The following is a 21,661-nucleotide window of genomic DNA, read 5'->3' as shown; positions in this document are numbered from 1 at the left end:
CTAACCCTAACCCTAACCCTAACCCTAACCCTAACCCTAACCCTAACCCTAACCCTAACCCTAACCCTAACCCTAACCCTAACCCTAACCCTAACCCTAACCCTAACCCTAACCCTAACCCTAACCCTAACCCTAACCCTAACCCTAACCCTAACCCTAACCCTAACCCTAACCCTAACCCTAACCCTAACCCTAACCCTAACCCTAACCCTAACCCTAACCCTAACCCTAACCCTAACCCTAACCCTAACCCTAACCCTAACCCTAACCCTAACCCTAACCCTAACCCTAACCCTAACCCTAACCCTAACCCTAACCCTAACCCTAACCCTAACCCTAACCCTAACCCTAACCCTAACCCTAACCCTAACCCTAACCCTAACCCTAACCCTAACCCTAACCCTAACCCTAACCCTAACCCTAACCCTAACCCTAACCCTAACCCTAACCCTAACCCTAACCCTAAACCCTAACCCTAACCCTAACCCTAACCCTAACCCTAACCCTAACCCTAACCCTAACCCTAACCCTAACCCTAACCCTAACCCTAACCCTAACCCTAACCCTAACCCTAACCCTAACCCTAACCCTAACCCTAACCCTAACCCTAACCCTAACCCTAACCCTAACCCTAACCCTAACCCTAACCCTAACCCTAACCCTAACCCTAACCCTAACCCTAACCCTAACCCTAACCCTAACCCTAACCCTAACCCTAACCCTAACCCTAACCCTAACCCTAACCCTAACCCTAACCCTAACCCTAACCCTAACCCTAACCCTAACCCTAACCCTAACCCTAACCCTAACCCTAACCCTAACCCTAACCCTAACCCTAACCCTAACCCTAACCCTAACCCTAACCCTAACCCTAACCCTAACCCTAACCCTAACCCTAACCCTAACCCTAACCCTAACCCTAACCCTAACCCTAACCCTAACCCTAACCCTAACCCTAACCCTAACCCTAACCCTAACCCTAACCCTAACCCTAACCCTAACCCTAACCCTAACCCTAACCCTAACCCTAACCCTAACCCTAACCCTAACCCTAACCCTAACCCTAACCCTAACCCTAACCCTAACCCTAACCCTAACCCTAACCCTAACCCTAACCCTAACCCTAACCCTAACCCTCACCCTAACCCTAACCCTAACCCTAACCCTAACCCTAACCCTAACCCTAACCCTAACCCTAACCCTAACCCTAACCCTAACCCTAACCCTAACCCTAACCCTAACCCTAACCCTAACCCTAACCCTAACCCTAACCCTAACCCTAACCCTAACCCTAACCCTAACCCTAACCCTAACCCTAACCCTAACCCTAACCCTAACCCTAACCCTAACCCTAACCCTAACCCTAACCCTAACCCTAACCCTAACCCTAACCCTAACCCTAACCCTAACCCTAACCCTAACCCTAACCCTAACCCTAACCCTAACCCTAACCCTAACCCTAACCCTAACCCTAACCCTAACCCTAACCCTAACCCTAACCCTAACCCTAACCTAACCCTAACCCTAACCCTAACCCTAACCCTAACCCTAACCCTAACCCTAACCCTAACCCTAACCCTAACCCTAACCCTAACCCTAACCCTAACCCTAACCCTAACCCTAACCCTAACCCTAACCCTAACCCTAACCCTAACCCTAACCCTAACCCTAACCCTAACCCTAACCCTAACCCTAACCCTAACCCTAACCCTAACCCTAACCCTAACCCTAACCCTAACCCTAACCCTAACCCTAACCCTAACCCTAACCCTAACCCTAACCCTAACCCTAACCCTAACCCTAACCCTAACCCTAACCCTAACCCTAACCCTAACCCTAACCCTAACCCTAACCCTAACCCTAACCCTAACCCTAACCCTAACCCTAACCCTAACCCTAACCCTAACCCTAACCCTAACCCTAACCCTAACCCTAACCCTAACCCTAACCCTAACCCTAACCCTAACCCTAACCCTAACCCTAACCCTAACCCTAACCCTAACCCTAACCCTAACCCTAACCCTAACCCTAACCCTAACCCTAACCCTAACCCTAACCCTAACCCTAACCCTAACCCTAACCCTAACCCTAACCCTAACCCTAACCCTAACCCTAACCCTAACCCTAACCCTAACCCTAACCCTAACCCTAACCCTAACCCTAACCCTAACCCTAACCCTAACCCTAACCCTAACCCTAACCCTAACCCTAACCCTAACCCTAACCCTAACCCTAACCCTAACCCTAACCCTAACCCTAACCCTAACCCTAACCCTAACCCTAACCCTAACCCTAACCCTAACCCTAACCCTAACCCTAACCCTAACCCTAACCCTAACCCTAACCCTAACCCTAACCCTAACCCTAACCCTAACCCTAACCCTAACCCTAACCCTAACCCTAACCCTAACCCTAACCCTAACCCTAACCCTAACCCTAACCCTAACCCTAACCCTAACCCTAACCCTAACCCTAACCCTAACCCTAACCCTAACCCTAACCCTAACCCTAACCCTAACCCTAACCCTAACCCTAACCCTAACCCTAACCCTAACCCTAACGCTAACCCTAACCCTAACCCTAACCCTAACCCTAACCCTAACCCTAACCCTAACCCTAACCCTAACCCTAACCCTAACCCTAACCCTAACCCTAACCCTAACCCTAACCCTAACCCTAACCCTAACCCTAACCCTAACCCTAACCCTAACCCTAACCCTAACCCTAACCCTAACCCTAACCCTAACCCTAACCCTAACCCTAACCCTAACCCTAACCCTAACCCTAACCCTAACCCTAACCCTAACCCTAACCCTAACCCTAACCCTAACCCTAACCCTAACCCTAACCCTAACCCTAACCCTAACCCTAACCCTAACCCTAACCCTAACCCTAACCCTAACCCTAACCCTAACCCTAACCCTAACCCTAACCCTAACCCTAACCCTAACCCTAACCCTAACCCTAACCCTAACCCTAACCCTAACCCTAACCCTAACCCTAACCCTAACCCTAACCCTAACCCTAACCCTAACCCTAACCCTAACCCTAACCCTAACCCTAACCCTAACCCTAACCCTAACCCTAACCCTAACCCTAACCCTAACCCTAACCCTAACCCTAACCCTAACCCTAACCCTAACCCTAACCCTAACCCTAACCCTAACCCTAACCCTAACCCTAACCCTAACCCTAACCCTAACCCTAACCCTAACCCTAACCCTAACCCTAACCCTAACCCTAACCCTAACCCTAACCCTAACCCTAACCCTAACCCTAACCCTAACCCTAACCCTAACCCTAACCCTAACCCTAACCCTAACCCTAACCCTAACCCTAACCCTAACCCTAACCCTAACCCTAACCCTAACCCTAACCCTAACCCTAACCCTAACCCTAACCCTAACCCTAACCCTAACCCTAACCCTAACCCTAACCCTAACCCTAACCCTAACCCTAACCCTAACCCTAACCCTAACCCTAACCCTAACCCTAACCCTAACCCTAACCCTAACCCTAACCCTAACCCTAACCCTAACCCTAACCCTAACCCTAACCCTAACCCTAACCCTAACCCTAACCCTAACCCTAACCCTAACCCTAACCCTAACCCTAACCCTAACCCTAACCCTAACCCTAACCCTAACCCTAACCCTAACCCTAACCCTAACCCTAACCCTAACCCTAACCCTAACCCTAACCCTAACCCTAACCCTAACCCTAACCCTAACCCTAACCCTAACCCTAACCCTAACCCTAACCCTAACCCTAACCCTAACCCTAACCCTAACCCTAACCTAACCCTAACCCTAACCCTAACCCTAACCCTAACCCTAACCCTAACCCTAACCCTAACCCTAACCCTAACCCTAACCCTAACCCTAACCCTAACCCTAACCCTAACCCTAACCCTAACCCTAACCCTAACCCTAACCCTAACCCTAACCCTAACCCTAACCCTAACCCTAACCCTAACCCTAACCCTAACCCTAACCCTAACCCTAACCCTAACCCTAACCCTAACCCTAACCCTAACCCTAACCCTAACCCTAACCCTAACCCTAACCCTAACCCTAACCCTAACCCTAACCCTAACCCTAACCCTAACCCTAACCCTAACCCTAACCCTAACCCTAACCCTAACCCTAACCCTAACCCTAACCCTAACCCTAACCCTAACCCTAACCCTAACCCTAACCCTAACCCTAACCCTAACCCTAACCCTAACCCTAACCCTAACCCTAACCCTAACCCTAACCCTAACCCTAACCCTAACCCTAACCCTAACCCTAACCCTAACCCTAACCCTAACCCTAACCCTAACCCTAACCCTAACCCTAACCCTAACCCTAACCCTAACCCTAACCCTAACCCTAACCCTAACCCTAACCCTAACCCTAACCCTAACCCTAACCCTAACCCTAACCCTAACCCTAACCCTAACCCTAACCCTAACCCTAACCCTAACCCTAACCCTAACCCTAACCCTAACCCTAACCCTAACCCTAACCCTAACCCTAACCCTAACCCTAACCCTAACCCTAACCCTAACCCTAACCCTAACCCTAACCCTAACCCTAACCCTAACCCTAACCCTAACCCTAACCCTAACCCTAACCCTAACCCTAACCCTAACCCTAACCCTAACCCTAACCCTAACCCTAACCCTAACCCTAACCCTAACCCTAACCCTAACCCTAACCCTAACCCTAACCCTAACCCTAACCCTAACCCTAACCCTAACCCTAACCCTAACCCTAACCCTAACCCTAACCCTAACCCTAACCCTAACCCTAACCCTAACCCTAACCCTAACCCTAACCCTAACCCTAACCCTAACCCTAACCCTAACCCTAACCCTAACCCTAACCCTAACCCTAACCCTAACCCTAACCCTAACCCTAACCCTAACCCTAACCCTAACCCTAACCCTAACCCTAACCCTAACCCTAACCCTAACCCTAACCCTAACCCTAACCCTAACCCTAACCCTAACCCTAACCCTAACCCTAACCCTAACCCTAACCCTAACCCTAACCCTAACCCTAACCCTAACCCTAACCCTAACCCTAACCCTAACCCTAACCCTAACCCTAACCCTAACCCTAACCCTAACCCTAACCCTAACCCTAACCCTAACCCTAACCCTAACCCTAACCCTAACCCTAACCCTAACCCTAACCCTAACCCTAACCCTAACCCTAACCCTAACCCTAACCCTAACCCTAACCCTAACCCTAACCCTAACCCTAACCCTAACCCTAACCCTAACCCTAACCCTAACCCTAACCCTAACCCTAACCCTAACCCTAACCCTAACCCTAACCCTAACCCTAACCCTAACCCTAACCCTAACCCTAACCCTAACCCTAACCCTAACCCTAACCCTAACCCTAACCCTAACCCTAACCCTAACCCTAACCCTAACCCTAACCCTAACCCTAACCCTAACCCTAACCCTAACCCTAACCCTAACCCTAACCCTAACCCTAACCCTAACCCTAACCCTAACCCTAACCCTAACCCTAACCCTAACCCTAACCCTAACCCTAACCCTAACCCTAACCCTAACCCTAACCCTAACCCTAACCCTAACCCTAACCCTAACCCTAACCCTAACCCTAACCCTAACCCTAACCCTAACCCTAACCCTAACCCTAACCCTAACCCTAACCCTAACCCTAACCCTAACCCTAACCCTAACCCTAACCCTAACCCTAACCCTAACCCTAACAACCCCTAACCCCTAACCCTAACCCTAACCCTAACCCTAACCCTAACCCTAACCCTAACCCAACCCTCTGACCCCTGACCCTTGACCCCTGACCCTTGACCCTTAACCCCTGACCCCTGACCCCTGACCCTGACCCTGACCCTGACCCTGACCCCTGACCCCTGACCCCTGACCCCTGACCCTGACCCTGACCCTGACCCTGACCCTGACCCTGACCCTGACCCCTGACCCTGACCCTGACCCTGACCCTTGACCCCTGACCCCTGACCCCTGACCCTTGACCCCTGACCCTGACCCTGACCCTGACCCTTACCCTGACCCTAACCCTAACCCTTCTTGGAATACAGGCATTTTACCAAATGAAATATTTCCCTAGTCTTGCTACAGATTTTTAATAGCTTAAATATTTGTCATTGTTCAAAATCCTCAGTATAAAATATTGCAGTCTTTTCTATTAATAGATTTAATAGTCTATGTTATAATATTGTCAAATATAAAGTTTAAAAATATTTGAATTAATTAACCTAGAAAAAATATAGGTGGTAGACCTCCAAAAAAAAAAAAAAAAAAAAAAAAAAGCCTGTTTGTAATCATTCACACAGGGATAATGTTGACTATGCCTCAAAATTGTTGGCAACATTAAAAATACAATTTAAAGTATAGGGAATCCATGTAACACTTTCTAACTTTACATAACCCAAACTATTCTAACAGGAAAATACCCCTTTACAGGAATTATAAACAGCATTCTTTTCTAGTGGCCTCTTTCCCATTTTTTATCTTGGCCAAGACAATGTCTTCGGTAAATGCCTAAAATATTGGACTGTGAATGCCTTCCACATGCCTCTTTCCCAACAAATCTCTACTCTCTTACCAGGAATTACTTATTTTTTCTGTGAATTTATAAATTGCTATGTGGACAGGGACTTTCCATTGTTCCATCAGCTGCTCCTAGTATAAATACACACTGTGCAAATGCAATATAAAATGCAAAATGCAATATGCAATATGCAAAAATGCAAATGCACTGTGTAATATGAAAGCCTAGTATATTTCATGTGTTCTGTACTATATTTCATGTACTTTGCATAAGGTTCTCAATGAAACTTACTATATGGACCTTACTACATGACTTACTACATGACTCATCTAGCTATTACTGCTTTTGAAAATAGAAGTTTTATGCTACTCCCAAGATGGGAAATGACCCATGTGAAGCATTATCCCAGACAGATCATCTCTGAGTTGCTGTGGCGTATATCTCAGTGATTGTATTGTAGATAATCTCAAAAGCTCCAAAAAGATCACATTACTTGGCCAAAGCAGAAGCAAAAATCATATAGCCACAGAGGTACGGGAAAGAATAAACTGAGGAATAATAAAATATTCACAGAAATAGAAAGGTTTCTTGAAAACATTGAAGCTGAAGACTTGATACAAAAAAAAAATAGAAATGATGTATTCACAAGTTGATTTCCAATTCCCAAGTTACAGACTGTTGTATGATGCAAAGACCCTTCACTGTGGTTGAACTCCAAAGCAACTAGGATCTGGGTGTAAGGGGAGTCACTTCAATAGGAAAAAGGAGTTTAATTTTTCCTCTTGCTCTGTCCTTACTACCAAGTGAGTACAACATATCTTGATTTAAAAGACAGGCATCATCCTTGCAAGAGGACATTCATGGGAGTCTCTCCTAAATTAATCACTCCAGGTAATGGAGTACCTAGCTTATCTCTATGGAGCATTAGAAGATGTGTTTGTCAGGTGTGCACACGTCTGACTCCAAAAAAATGGCCAGAGAGCATGCTAAGGGAAGCAACAAATATGTTTCTATTCCAGATAGGAGCAGACACCCAAAGTAGCTCTCTGTGGCTAGCCAAAGATACGAGAGTTGACTTTGTACTTCTCATGATATTGGATGGCCACTCTCACTTAACCCCTTTGGGGACCCTGCTGATTGATATCTTCTATTCTGTTGGTCAATACTGTAGAAACCAGCCTGTTCAAGACCAGATTATAGCCAGAGGCAATGGAGAGACTTATGGTAATAAGACTAGTGCAATGGGATCAGAGGCAGCTCTTCATGCCTGGGTGACATGCGTGGCTCTCTTACTTCCCCTTATGACTGGGAAGACATGGTTTCCCAGGAGTGCTCAGTGGGAATCATGTGTACACTGTTCCATCTTCATCTGCCTTTTCATAAAAAGGCCACTTCCATGACCAGAGGCTCTCTCCTGTATGTGGTTGATTTAAGTATTCACTTAAATAAAGAATAGTATCACTATTCTCTTTCAATTCCCCTATCATTTAGTAAAAAGCTATGTGAAGAGGGGTCCCTTTCTGGAACACTTTGAATGGTGAATCCATTTTGTGTTCACCCAGTTTACAAGCATTTCTCCATAGAATAATCTTTTCCTTGAGAATATTTTTACCTTTGTTGCTTCTTATAATTAGGTTTCCTCTGGAAAAAAAACCCACCTTATGTATGTCACTAATAATAGATAAGGGCAGTGTAAAGGGCAACCAGGAAATATCTGCTGACATTTATAAAGTTAATCCTAATAAAATTGGGAGAAATACATTTTAATGGCTTATTTCATAATTAGATCTAAATTATCCTCCTATGTGACAGTTGGTCCCCAGCTAGTGGTTGGTTTGGGAGGATGTGGAGCCTTTGAGACAAGTGGACTGACTAGAGTCGCTACGACACTGTGGGCTCTGCTGGGCTCGTCTTCCCTTGGGTTACTTCTTGTGGTAATAGTGATGAGAATAATACAGATAAGGCTTTTTGTTATTTTCACTTTCTATTCTAGAGTTATCACATGTATGTATTTATTTTATATATTTCCCGTTCAAATGTGGGCATAAGAAAAGGGATTTTATCTGGCTTTGCTGTGCATGAATTTCATAACTAGAGAATATTTGGCATTTGAGAGTAACAAAAAAATAAGTGTTGAGTAAATATTAAGTTAATGAAGTAAACTTAGTAGCTAATAATTTATGGAGAAAAACCAGCATGAAAACCTTTTTCTTTTTTCTCTTTTTTGGGGGAGGAGAATTTTGTGATTTATAGTAAGCCTATGTAATATTTGGAAGCAGAAGTTTCCATGAAAATATTCATAATGACAAAGGTTGGATGTGAAACTTTTAAAAGTGAAACACCAAGAAATAGTTTACATGTTCATGTCTAAACATGTGAATGTCACTGTAAAACATTTTAGAAAAACTAACAATTCATATATGTGAGGTGACAAACTATTATAATCTGTTGTCTGACTAAATATTTGTCACTAACTCATTCCCTAAGTCAAAATAAACTGCTAATCATGCCAAGTACAGAAGATGTTCTTTATTGCAAGCAATGCTATATATCCGCTGAGGTGGAATCTCCGTCGGCTCCCATACACTCTTGGAAGGTTGAGGGGCTTCCAAAGTTCTTCACATATTTTATTTGGCTCTAAGGAGTAACCCAAAATGAAGGTTGGTGAATAATACTGTGTGCTATGTACTTAAAAGTTTAAATTTTAAACATATTTAGCAATATTTAAAATATAGATGTTAATGAGCAATTCTATAAAGTATACTAAGCAAAAACAACCTATTTTATGTCTTATTTCTCAGCATTGCCTTTCATTTAGATCCCCAACAAACCAAATTTCTAGACTTTTCCTTGTGCTCCTTATGCATATTCTAAACAAGTTCATGAAGGCCTCAAGATCTATACATATGGAAACATCTTTTATAATATTGCCAGGAAAGGCCAACCCCATTGCCTCTGAAATTAAATACCATGTAATTCTCAGTCTAGCCAAACATGCTTCATCCTCTCTGATGTGCCACATCACACTCAGCTTCTTTCACATGTATATCATTTACCTTATTCTACTGCTCATGCAGCAAGGACAATATATGTTATCCCCTTACATACCTCGCACCCCAGCACAGTATTTGCATGACATAGAGTTTCTACATCAAAAACAAACTGAATGGAAATTAACTACAGTAATCTTCTGTGGATTGTACAATGGGTTCTTCACTGATAATATGCTCCGTATTACCTATCAGCCCCAGTGATCTCTTGTTTCATTCACTCGTCTCCATTATAAGTCTCAAATCTGATTCACTGATAAAAGTGAATGAGTGTAACATCTCCTGAGAAATTATTTAAAGTCGTACAAGCAGGTGAGTAAATTTTGCTTTTTTAAAGTAAATTTATTTAGTTGAGACAGGATCCCACTCTGTAGCCCTGGATGGCTTGGGACTCTCTACATTGATCAGCCTGACGTTGAGTACACAGAGTCCCTCTGGCATCTCCCCTCTGAGAACTGGGATTAAAGGCATGAAGAATTATGCCCAGTCTGAGACTGCTTTACTAATGCCTTCACTGAGACTAGAGAGCTGCTCTATGATAGTTTTTAAAGTCCATGTCTCTGTTTTCCAAGATGTGGTTTACCAAGGTAGTCACTGGGTTCATTAGCAGCGACTCAAGGCTCAATATTAAAACAATATTAAATATTACCAAGACTTTTTTAGGTGATAAATATAGACAGTGCAGCATTTCAAAAGCCCACCATCTATCATGTTTCTTAGAAACCATAGAACTATGGTGCACTCACCACAATCTAAGCATGAGTATGACAGCACCCTGCTTCATTTCTCTTTCCACACAGTTCTTAAGCATGGTAAGATTACATGAGGAGTTTAATTTTCAATACTTTTTCTTATGGCCTTACAATGTTGTAATGCTGACTAAGCATTTTTAAATGTAAAAGAATAAATTAGAAGCCGTTCCCACAGTAAGGTAGCAAGGAAAAAGAATGAGTAATGTCTAATAATTTCTGCAATAGAAAATCACATACTTTAAAGATACAGAACTCAGAAAAAATGTTTACACACACACACACACACACACACACACACACAAAACAAGGCCAAATACTTGCTAATTGACCTGGGTCTGTGATCTAGAAAATCTAAAGTGGTAATAAGACATAGAAGCATACATGGCCAGACGTTCTCTTCTATTTTCTTCAAGGTAATCACAGTAAAAATTTTATGTGTGAGGCTTTGTATAATTAAGGGGGAAAACACTGACAGTTTATTTTGACTCAGCAATATATTATTCTAACTCCTCTGAAAGAATCTACTGCCCCTTAAACAATCTACCTCAGGAACACTGTCCCCTAACTGAGTAGGTTTGATTATCAAAGAGACTCAAGAGGAAAACTGTAATATTTATTTGGGTGAATCAAGCAACTCAACTAGTTTTATATTCCCATATGCACAAAGATGTGCATGGTTGGAACAACAAAAGACAGAATCTTATTGAGTTGTTTATAGATCTAGGTCCTGTATTTTGATAACTAAATTAAAAATCAGTCAATTATCACTTTACAAATCTAATTATACTTTAAATCTAATTCTTAATCTAAAGCTATTTTAAACTTCTGAGATTTTATTTCCCCCTAATCTCCAGTTTTTGACATCTAAAGTTTCAAGCATTTTGGATTTAAAGTTGGTTGTTCAAAGTAATAGCACATGAACAAGTGATAATACAAAGACTCAGTTTGCCATTTTTCTCTTAGTTTTATAACTAATAAAACTATGAAAACACAGAACAAACAAAAAACTGTTTTACCTTTCACCAACTGACCTTTTACTTTGATCAGATGAGATCTGTAATAAGGTGAAATAAAAAAAATATATAAACAATGTTTAAAATGAGTCATGTAAAAATATTCAAGGTAATTTTCCTGTCCCATCCCACCTTATTGTTGTTGAGATGAGTTCTCAACTATGAAGCCTTGGTTATCCTGGAGCATATGTAGACCCAATTTGTCTTGAATTCATAGAGATATGTCTGCCTTGGTCCCTCAAGTGATGGGATTAAAGGCATGCATCATTATGCCAGGCATCAAAATGGTTTTCTTAATATGACAGTCATATAAGACAAATATTACAAAGGCTGAGAAATTATATCTTGGCATAGGATGAGATTAAGGAAGAGCTGGCTTTGAAACAGTATTTCTCAGTTAAGAGTCTATAGGGATTTTAAAATAAAATTTTAGTAGATAAAAATTGCTATAGTTTATTATGCTAATGCACTAACATAATGGTGTTTTAAAAACATATTTTAAATATATATTAAGAATGCTTACTGGAAAATTTATTGAGCTGTCTGATCAAGCTGAAACCTGTGCCCAACACATATGATTTTATTAATAGATGAATTCCTTTGAACAGTAACAGGTATTTTTGTGTAACATAGATGTTGGCACTTAGTGTCACTCCCGGCTTGAACATCACCTAGCTTTGCCTCTTTCATATGAACTTTCTTTACCCACGTGCATCAAGACTTTTGGCAGTTCACCAAAAGGGTTTCCTTTCTTTTTTAGATACTTTGCTAGTCTGCATTTCTAATCTTCCTTAAAGTTAAATGTGGCAAATGCAAAGTTCCTCAGGTCAGCCTGAGTGCTGACACTGAATGTGGTGCCAGAAGCCACCTGTACAATGGTGAAGATTCTATATGCCTGGAAACATGAATGGCAGCAAATAACTCTCTCCAATATAAACTCTGGTCTACTCTCAGTAATGAACTGGTATGGTAGAGCCAGTTCACATTTTGTGTTTGTTGCAGGAATAGCAGTGCACTAATATATCACAATGGATTTTTATATAGCCATCCAGAGAACTATGGCTGAGCTAAAACGCACCAGCAAAACCATGCAGTACAGTGTTACATAGTGCTAACATCTTGCATAAGCAGTTGGTGAACATTATGTGATTTTATACTCACTCATTCTTTAAAGTGTTATTACATCCTATTAATTAAGGATTGGCAGATAATTGTGCTCAGTTCCTGGCAGAAATAACAGCAATCCTGGCCCCTTACTTAATTTAAACAATATTGCAAACCAGCCACTCTTTTTTCTATCATACTGATGAGATCACACAATAGAGTTCTTATATAACAGAAGCTAGCACTCAGCAGCAGAGATGCCATATTTTTTCTTTATTGCTGTTTGGTTTTATATTTTCATCTCCTGACACAGACAATAACAAGTTATCTATGTGAAATCAAGATTCAAGAACTGATGTCCTGGATCAGACACAAAATTTAACCTGGACAGTAACAGTGTCACAACCAGCCAAGAGTACTGGAATAAGAAGAAAATGACATTAACAGAAACAGGAGTAACTTTGTTTACCATATACACAAACTACTTTTAAACTATGGCTTAATAAAAGAGAATAATTCTCCTGTCTTAGCAACTCATCATTTATTTTCTACAAAATTACAGACTTACACATTATTGCTTTACCTAAAATCTTAATCTTTTATGACTCCTCCTGTTGAGTATTGTAAGCTAAACTGCTAAATTTAGTACTCAGTTTAGCAGTTTTCACAATCTCACTCTGCTTTCAGCGTGTAGCCTTTCAACTGATGAGCATGCTCTCAGCTTGTTATTCATGCCAGTGATTTTGCTTTCTCATGTATAGTCTTGCTATAACCAATTCATTAGAAAATGAAGCTTTTTCAATGCATTGGATATGGTAAGATTGAGGACATGTCACTTCCAAGATCAAGTATGTCATATATCTGTGTGTCTCATATCTCTCTGACTTTGCCTCTTCATTGTTGTTTTTCCAGCTTTTGTAAAGTTATGAAGAAAGTGTTTTATGCACAGCCTTCTATGACATTTTCCTGGTACTGTTACAACCTTCAGGTGTGTGCACACCTAGATCCTAGCTCACAAATCTGAGATAATCATGTATGCTGTCTGGGCCATGAAGTTCTTTGGGAATTTATTATACAGCAAACAATAACCAATCTTCATTTGTTTTTGTAACTAGAAAAATTTTAGAAAATAGGGAGGAAATGAATACAAGGAACAAACTAGGAAGAGCCCGGACACGATAGAATATATAGTACTTTCCACTGACTTACAGACAACCTGTGTGACTTCAGTGGAAGTACACTTTAGTATACAATGAGAATATCATCATGAGTATGCACAAAGACCTGGGAGCTAATCAAAGAAGAGGCTCAGATCCTGGGAAAGGATCAGACCCAACAAAGCTGGAATAACGTTTAAGAAAGCATTTTTGGGTTAGGGAGGAGTAAAGCTTCTGAATCCATAGTGCTACAGGAACAAAATAAAATATTCTTTAGGATTCTTCTCTAAAATTTTGCATTTAAATTGGATTTTATCTATTTTAAGCAAAATATCTTTAGTTTTTAAAACCTTATTTTCTTCCCGTTCTCAAACAAATGCTTAAATCATTACCCAAAATTGTTAACTTATAGTTGGTATTTAAGATGACAATGAATTCATAAATCTAAAGAATAAAAATCAAAACTCTAAATAAAAAGTAATTTATACTAATAAAGTAAGAAATATATCAATTTTTTTTTTGAATCATACACTGACTGCTTTGGTCAGTTTTCCCCTCACCTGATCCTTCCTTTGTCCACCAGACTGGGTGACACTCTTCTTTGGTAAGGAATCTTTTGACTCTTCACCATTAACCTGGTCCGATTTTGTTTTACTCGTCTCTTCTTCACCTTCCTGATTGTGAGAAATCAGTTTGTCAGGTTTAAGTTACATCTCCCTCCAAAAAGCATATACTCCAGAAATCTGCACACACTAATACCTACATTCTCTCTAACTGACCTGATGAAGTTAGGCTAAACCATCTGCTATAATTCAACAGCTTTATAATTAGAATTAATAAAAGCTACTTGCATGTTGGAAAAAATTAAAAAACATTTTCCACTTTTATCTTAGTAAAACAAAGCCCAAGTAGTTTCCCAAGTTACTATCTTCAAGGCCATGACACCCTAAAAAGACTTCTTTAAAAAAAAGGGGGGGGGTTATTTACAACACCAAGCATCAGAATTTGTACTAAAAAAAAACTTGAAAAAGAAAATTCATATAAAAAACCCCAACCAACCAAAAAAAATCTCATCACATAGAAAAATCACTCAGAGCCGGGCAGTGGTGGCGCATGCCTTTAATCCCAGCACTTGGGAGGCAAAGGCAGGCGGATTTCTGAGTTCAAGGCCAGCCTGGTCTACTGAGTGAGTTCCAGGACAGCCAGGACACAGAGAAACCCTGTCTCAAAGAACCAAAAAAAAAAAAAAACCACCAAAATAACTCAGTATTTAAATTTATTCTCTGGTATGTTTATGGAAATACATTTTGATGGTACATATACTACATTATGCTAGACATATATAATATGTTTTTTTCATTCAAAATGTCATATTTTTACAACCAAAATATATATTCACAAAATAGGTAACAATATATTTAATAAAGTTACATTTTTAAATTTTCAAATATTTTGCCAGTGAACCTTTTGTTCATTTCAAACCTTTTTCTATTAAAATTCATTACACTTTAATTGAAGGGTTTTTTTGCACTCTTTTCTTTAGGATAAACTTTTAGTAGTAAACTTGGTAAATGAAATGGTTACATTTTCCCAAGACTTTCACTGAATATTTCTTTTCAAAAAAGTAACAATTCATGCTGATATAATAGAAATATGGGAAAGATTGTATACTTTGGCTTATATCCAAAGCATTAGATATATCTGTTCCTTAAGTTTTAACAAAACTGTAGGTGAGATGCATCTATTGTTAAAGTGAAATTTAATAAGCAATGAGGTTGATTTTATATATATATATATATATATATATATATATAGTCTGTTTTATTGCGCATGTTTGTTTTTTAATCACAATTTACTTATCTGGGTTTCTTCTCTTTCAGGGAAGTTTATGAAATATCTTTATATAAAATATTTGATACTATCTATATTGTGTATGTACCTGGGCAAGATTCCCAATTTCATGGCTTTCAGTTCCAGAGCATGCTCTTCCTGAGCCATGCAGAGCCACTAATATTCATGATAGAAAACCTAGGCCCTTATAACTTGCAAACCAGAGATCAAGGTTGAGGACAACTCAAACCATAATTTACAACTTGAAGATTGTAAATTTAGGGGATGTTGGAGATATGACTAACTAGTTAGGAGTACTGAATGCCTTTCCCAAAGTCTCAGTATTTACATTTACAGCATCCACATGGTAGCTCACAACTGACTGTGACTCCAGCTCCAGGGGATCTGGCACCATTTTTTTAGCCAAATAAAAATATAAAAACATCTTTAAAGTGTAAAACACTTGTAAATTTTGTTTAACAAAGCAATTGTTTTAAGAAAACATTAGAAAACTATATTATTCTTATTGAAATATGAGAGGAAACACTATCTACTAAAACAAAACCAAGTAACAATGAAGACAAAAAACAAACCTCTAATTACCAGTCAGGGACCTGGAAACTGGAAAAGAAATGCATGGCAAAGTGCCAAGAATATAGTTAGGCTTCTGATGGGACTCAGCCACCTCAGAGGACAGCAGAGTTCCAAAAGGGCTGATGACCCATCAAAGTGGACCACTTACAATTCAAATCAGAAGTGGCATGCAAAAGATAACTTTTAATGAATTATTACAGAAATAGACTCAGAGTGGATATATCTTACTTGTATTTGATGCATTTCATCAAGTGATTTAACTTCTCTGCTTGGCGACATCTTCCTGTAATTAAAGATATATATATATATATATATATATATATATATATATATATTTTTTTTTTTAATTATGATATTTGAAAACACATCAGTGCTTTGCTTTCCTAAAAACTTCAGACCAGTTAAAATCTTAAAAGAAAAACTCATGTGCACATGTGCACACGTGCACATGTGCACACAGGCACACTGGTGCACACACAAAGAGAGAGAGAGAGAGAGAGAGACAGAGAGACAGAGAGACAGAGAGACAGAGAGACAGAGAGACAGAGAGACAGAGAGATGGAGATAGAGAGAGGGGGAGAGGGAGATAACTCATGACATAGTTTATACTTGAAGGTCAGAAGGCAACCTTTTTTTTTTAATTTCTAAAGAGGCAATTCTTTGCTTATACCTTGTGTTTGAGACATTGTCTCTTGTTTCTTCCATTGCATTCTATACATGACCTGTTCCTGTCTCCCATCTCCCCATTAGAGTGCTGGGATTATAGACAATGCATCTGACTTTTATGTGGTATCCAGGGATCAAACTCAGGTTGTCAGGCTTATTCAGCAAGCACTTTTACCTGCTAAGCCAACTCCTCAGCCTCTCATACATTACTTACTACTACTGTTGCTGCTGCTACTATTACTACTTATTGCATTGCATAAATACTACTTTAAGTAGTTATTAGCTTCCTATGGCCTAAGTGAATAACAAGTGAATAACTTTTCTCAAGCCAAATTTTCAGTGCTATGATTAAAATGTCAAGTGACTGAGTTTTTGAAAGTGTACTGGTCATCTTTGTTCCCTAAACACTTTTTTTTCTTCAAAGAACAAATTTCTTATCTAATAAAATTCTTTCCAGAAACTAAAGCTCTCTAGAAACATTGAATTCATAGGCTCATTTCAAAACTTTATTTTAAATAATACATACCAAGCAAATTTGAATTACAATGATCAATTTATACTTATGTTTAGGTATTAAAGCCACTTTATAATAATTTATTGACATAAATGGGTATTCTTTTTTAATATAAAACTAAACATAATTAAAGCCTGCAGTAGGAAAAGAATAAATTCTGGAGAACTGACTTAGGGAGTCTGCAAGCTTAGAGCATTAACTGGCAAGGAAGAGTAAACACAAGCCTTTTTCTGATATATTTGTTTCAAGATTTCATTTTGATTTTTAAAGATTAAATTATTTTATTTATTTATATTTCAAAAGTTGCCCTCTTCCTGGTCCTCCCTCCCCGTGACTCTGAGAGAGTGCTCTCCCACCTGTCCACCCATTCCCACCTCACCCCAATCAGCATTCCTCTCCCCTGGACCATTAAGCCCATTCTCTCCCACTGAGGTCATATAAGGCAGTCCTCTGCTACATATGTACCCAGGACCACAAACCAGCCCACGCATGCTCCTTGGTTTTTGGCTTAGTCTTTGGAAGCTCTGAGGGGTCTGAGTTAGTTGACACTGTTGTTCTTTCTATGTGGGTCACAATCTCCTTCAGCTCATTCAGTCCTTCCTCTAACTCTTTCATATAGTTAGCTCAGTCCAGGCTCCTGTCTGTGTGCACAATATGGCCTCAGTAATAGTGTCAGGATTTGGTGTTTGTGCATGAGATGGATCCCAATTTTGGCCAGTCATTGGGTGGCCTTCTTTCAGACTCTGCTCCATTTTGTCCCTACATTTCCTTTAGACAGAAACAATTCTGCATTAAAAATTTTGAAGATGGGTGGATGTCGCCTTTCCACGAAAAGGGGGCCATGTCTGGAGGTGGTCTCTTCCGGTTTCATCTGCCCGTTGTTGGGCATTTTGGCTAATGTCATCCCCATTGAGTCCTGGTAACCTTTCACATCCCAGGTCTCTGGGACTTTCTAGAGGTTCTCCCTGTCCCCTAGCCCCTACTACTGCATATTCCAATTCATTCTCTTGGCCATCTGGATGTTCCTCCTGTCTCTCCCCCTACCTGATCCTGTCACTCCTTTCCCCTCCCCCTTCCCAACTCCCAACCAAGTTCCTCCCTCCCCCTGCCTTCCATGATAATTTTGTTCCCCTTCTAAGTGAGATTCAGATATTCACACTTCTTCCTTCTCTTTAAGCTTCCTAAGGTCTGTGAGTTGTGTTATGGGTATTCTGAACTTTTGGCTAATATTCACGTATCAGTGAGTACATACCATGCATGTCCTTTGGGATCTGGGTTACCTCATTATTCAGGATGATTTTTTTTCTAGTTCCATCCATTTGCCTGCAAAATTAATGATGTCCTCATTTTTAATAGTTGAATAGTATTCCATTGTGTAAATGAACCACATTTTCTGTATTCATTCTGCAGTTGAGGGACATTTGGGTTGTTTCCAGCTTCTGGCTATTACAAATAAGGTTGTTATAAACATAGTAGAGCACATGTCCTTGTAGTATGATGGATAATCTTTTGGGTATATTCCCAGGAGTGAAATGGCTGGGTCTTCAGGTAGAGCTATTTCTAATTTTCTAAGAAACTGCCAGATTGATTTCCAGAGTGGTTGTACTAATTTGCAATCCCACTAGCAATAGAGGAGTGTTCCTCTTTCTCCATGTCCTTGCCCAGCATTTACTGTTGCTTGAGTTTTTGGTCTTTGCCATTCTGACTGGTGTAAGGTAGAATCTCAGGGTAGCTTTGATTTGCATTTCCCTGATGATTAAGGATAATGAACATTTCTTTTAGTGTTTCTCAGCCACTAGAGATTCCTCTGTTTAGAATTCTCTGCTTAGCTCTGTACCCCATTTTTAAATTGGGTTATTTGGTTTTTGGAGTCTAACTTATTGTATTCTTTGTATATTTTGGATATTAGCTCTGCACTGGATGTAGGGTTAGTGAAGAGCTTTTCCCAATCTATAGTTTGTCATTTTGTCCTATTGACGGTGCCCTTTGCCTTATAGAAGCTTTTGAAAAAAATTTAAAAAGGGGGACCTATATCAGAACAGAGTCTGATATACCCTGTAAGATCTGTCTTTTTCCTGTATGGTCTAATGGCCACTTGGCAGGCAGGATTGGCATTTTCATATGAAAGTTGTTTCACATAATCTACTCCTGCCTCTGCATTACCAAAAATCCTCCCTGCTGTTGTCATTAATCAATGAACAAAATCAGAAAATCGTTCATCAGGTCCTTGTCTGACTGCTGTTAAAGATGCACCAGGGTCTCTCTTTGCCAGGAGTTTATGCCAAGCCTTCATGGCTGCATTTTGAATTTGAGTGAATAAGCCTGGGTCATATTGCATCTGGTTATCACTAGAAGCAAATTGCCCTTCTCCTACTAAGGCATCAAAGGACCAACCATTGCCTGCCTGAATGTTTCTCCTAGCTGTTTCTTTACAATTCTCATGATACTTTGATTTCCAAATAAGATAGTCACCACCAATAAGAACTGCTCTCACTAATGTATTCCAATCACTAGGAGTCAGCCACTCCTCTGCGGCAGACTCTAAAATCACAAGAGTAAAGGGAGCAGTGGCACCATATTGTGATACTGCATTTTTAAATTCCTTAATAATTTGAAAATTAAATCCTGTGTAATGTCTCAAAGCAACCCCTTGATTGTTTCTGGTCTCTGATACAGGAAAAGCCTCAGCGTCTCCCTTCTCTGGATGATCTGTGGCTAATCTTAAGCTAGGTGATAGGGACTGCCTTTGGACTCCTGGTTGAGAAACACAAGGAGCCGGGAGATTTTCACAGTTTACCTCTCGAGACATCTTCCCTGCCCTTAATTTTTGTAGCTGATTAATTAAGTCCTGATACTCTTTTTCTAACTCTATTTAAGAGTTGTTTAAGAACAGATATGTTTTCCTGTAACCCCCTTATGGGATCTATAACCACCATCTCCATTTCGGGAACATTTGGAGACAGAGGTGCATAGGGAGGGGGTCTTCTGGAAGAGAGCCATTCAGGGTTGTAATGTTCAGCTACCTCTTCCTCTAAGTCAGCACAATCTGGCTCTGACAAATCATCATCAACCTTTGGTTGTATTTTAGATTCTAATTTTGGATAAATATGTTTCTTTCTATTTTGAACATGAAAGATAGCATTCAGGCAATGAAGCAAAAGCAGACAATTAACACACATGAGCAGCAAACAACAAAACAAAAACAGAGAGTTGAGTTCAGGCTGACTTATTTCTTACCCTATTTTCATTAACATGACTTACCTTTCTCGAAGAGGTAGATTCCTGTGGTGATCACCTTCATTTTACTTCTGAATTTTCGGTGGATCCTTCTTCCAGCAAAGTCTGTCACTGGGTCTCTTGTTATTGCTGCCCCACATTGGGCGCCAAAAATGTTGAAGACCTCTCTACCTCACGCTTGGGGGCCAAAATGTCTCGGATTGCTCTATCAGTGTTGGAACCCGCACTGCCAAAAGCCTTGGGGGTTAAACTGTTAGAGGTTGCACTGCCCCAAGCTGCTCCAGTCCGAGGGTCAGGGTTCAGCAAGAGAGAGAGGACGGACTCGAAGAATGGAGACCAGACAGAGTGTGATTCAATCCCGTTTATTCTTCAGTCTCTCTTCTTTTCTCCAAATCCCAAGTCTTGAGTTCCTAGTCCCTAGTTCCTAGTCACTAGTGCCTCCAAGTTCAAAGTTACTTCTTCCAAGTACTAAGTGCCTAATGTCTAATTCCAAGTTCTTCCACCAAGTGCCAAGTGCCTAATACCTAATGCCTAATTCTTTGTTCTCTTCTGAGTGCCTAATTCCTACTCCAAGTTGTACTGTAAGTTGTACTCTCTAACCTAATTCCTAGTCCCAAGTTGTACTGAACTCTTCTGTCTGCCTCTTGCCTTTTATATGTCTCACTTCTAAGCCACACCCCTAAGTCACACCTTTAAGTCATGCCCTTAGGCCTTGTCTCTAAATCTGATCTCTAAGTCATACCCTTAAGTCTTGGCTCTAAATCTCAGCTTTAAGTCTCACACACTCAAGGGAAGATCCTGGGTATCTAAAGCAAGATGTTATCAGAGTGTGCTCAGCTGTTGTAGGCTATTGTAATCAAATCTCTTATCAGAGTATATAGCTCAAGATGGCTGCAAGGATGGTATCCGCCTTCTGTTGGCTCCCCACAGAAGCTTTGCAGTTTCATGAGGTCCCATTTATCTATTGTTGATCTTAGAGCCTGAGACAGAGTGTTCTATTCAGGAAATATTTCCCTGTGCCAATGCGTTCAAGGCTATTTTTCACTTTCTCTTCTTATAGATTCAATGTATCTGGTTTTATGTGGAAGTCCTTAATCCACTTGGACTTCAGCTTTTTACAAGGAGATATATATGAATCAATTTGCATTCTTCTACGTGCAGGCTGCCAGTCAGACCAGCACCATTCATTG

At 40.5% G+C, this 21,661-nt stretch overlaps 1 protein-coding gene across 4 annotated transcripts in view; it reads right to left on the bottom strand.

Annotated features, from left to right (window-relative positions):
* Positions 1 to 9,062: 9,062 nt before the first annotated feature.
* Positions 9,063 to 21,661, bottom strand: part of LOC117723360 (coiled-coil domain-containing protein 7A-like) — an 86,983-nt gene continuing 74,384 nt past the window's right edge. Inside the window, exons 15-18 of one of the 4 annotated variants that reach the window (XM_076916075.1) lie at positions 16,283 to 16,337; positions 14,191 to 14,304; positions 11,388 to 11,410; positions 9,063 to 9,191 (exon numbers count right to left, since the gene is read on the bottom strand). In XM_076916075.1, coding sequence (XP_076772190.1) covers positions 9,182 to 9,191; positions 11,388 to 11,410; positions 14,191 to 14,304; positions 16,283 to 16,337 — 202 coding nt within the window. In that variant the 3' untranslated portion in view covers positions 9,063 to 9,181. Of the gene's footprint in view, positions 9,192 to 11,372; positions 11,411 to 14,190; positions 14,305 to 16,282; positions 16,338 to 21,661 lie in introns of all 4 variants that reach the window. The other 3 variants (XM_076916076.1, XM_034522934.2, XM_076916077.1) reach the window with 3 other exon arrangements.

This window comes from Arvicanthis niloticus, chromosome 18 (assembly GCF_011762505.2).
Source record: "Arvicanthis niloticus isolate mArvNil1 chromosome 18, mArvNil1.pat.X, whole genome shotgun sequence".
Lineage (NCBI taxonomy): Eukaryota > Metazoa > Chordata > Mammalia > Rodentia > Muridae > Arvicanthis > Arvicanthis niloticus.
Note: the sequence above shows the minus strand (reverse complement) of the source record. Positions and strands in the feature narration are given on the sequence as shown.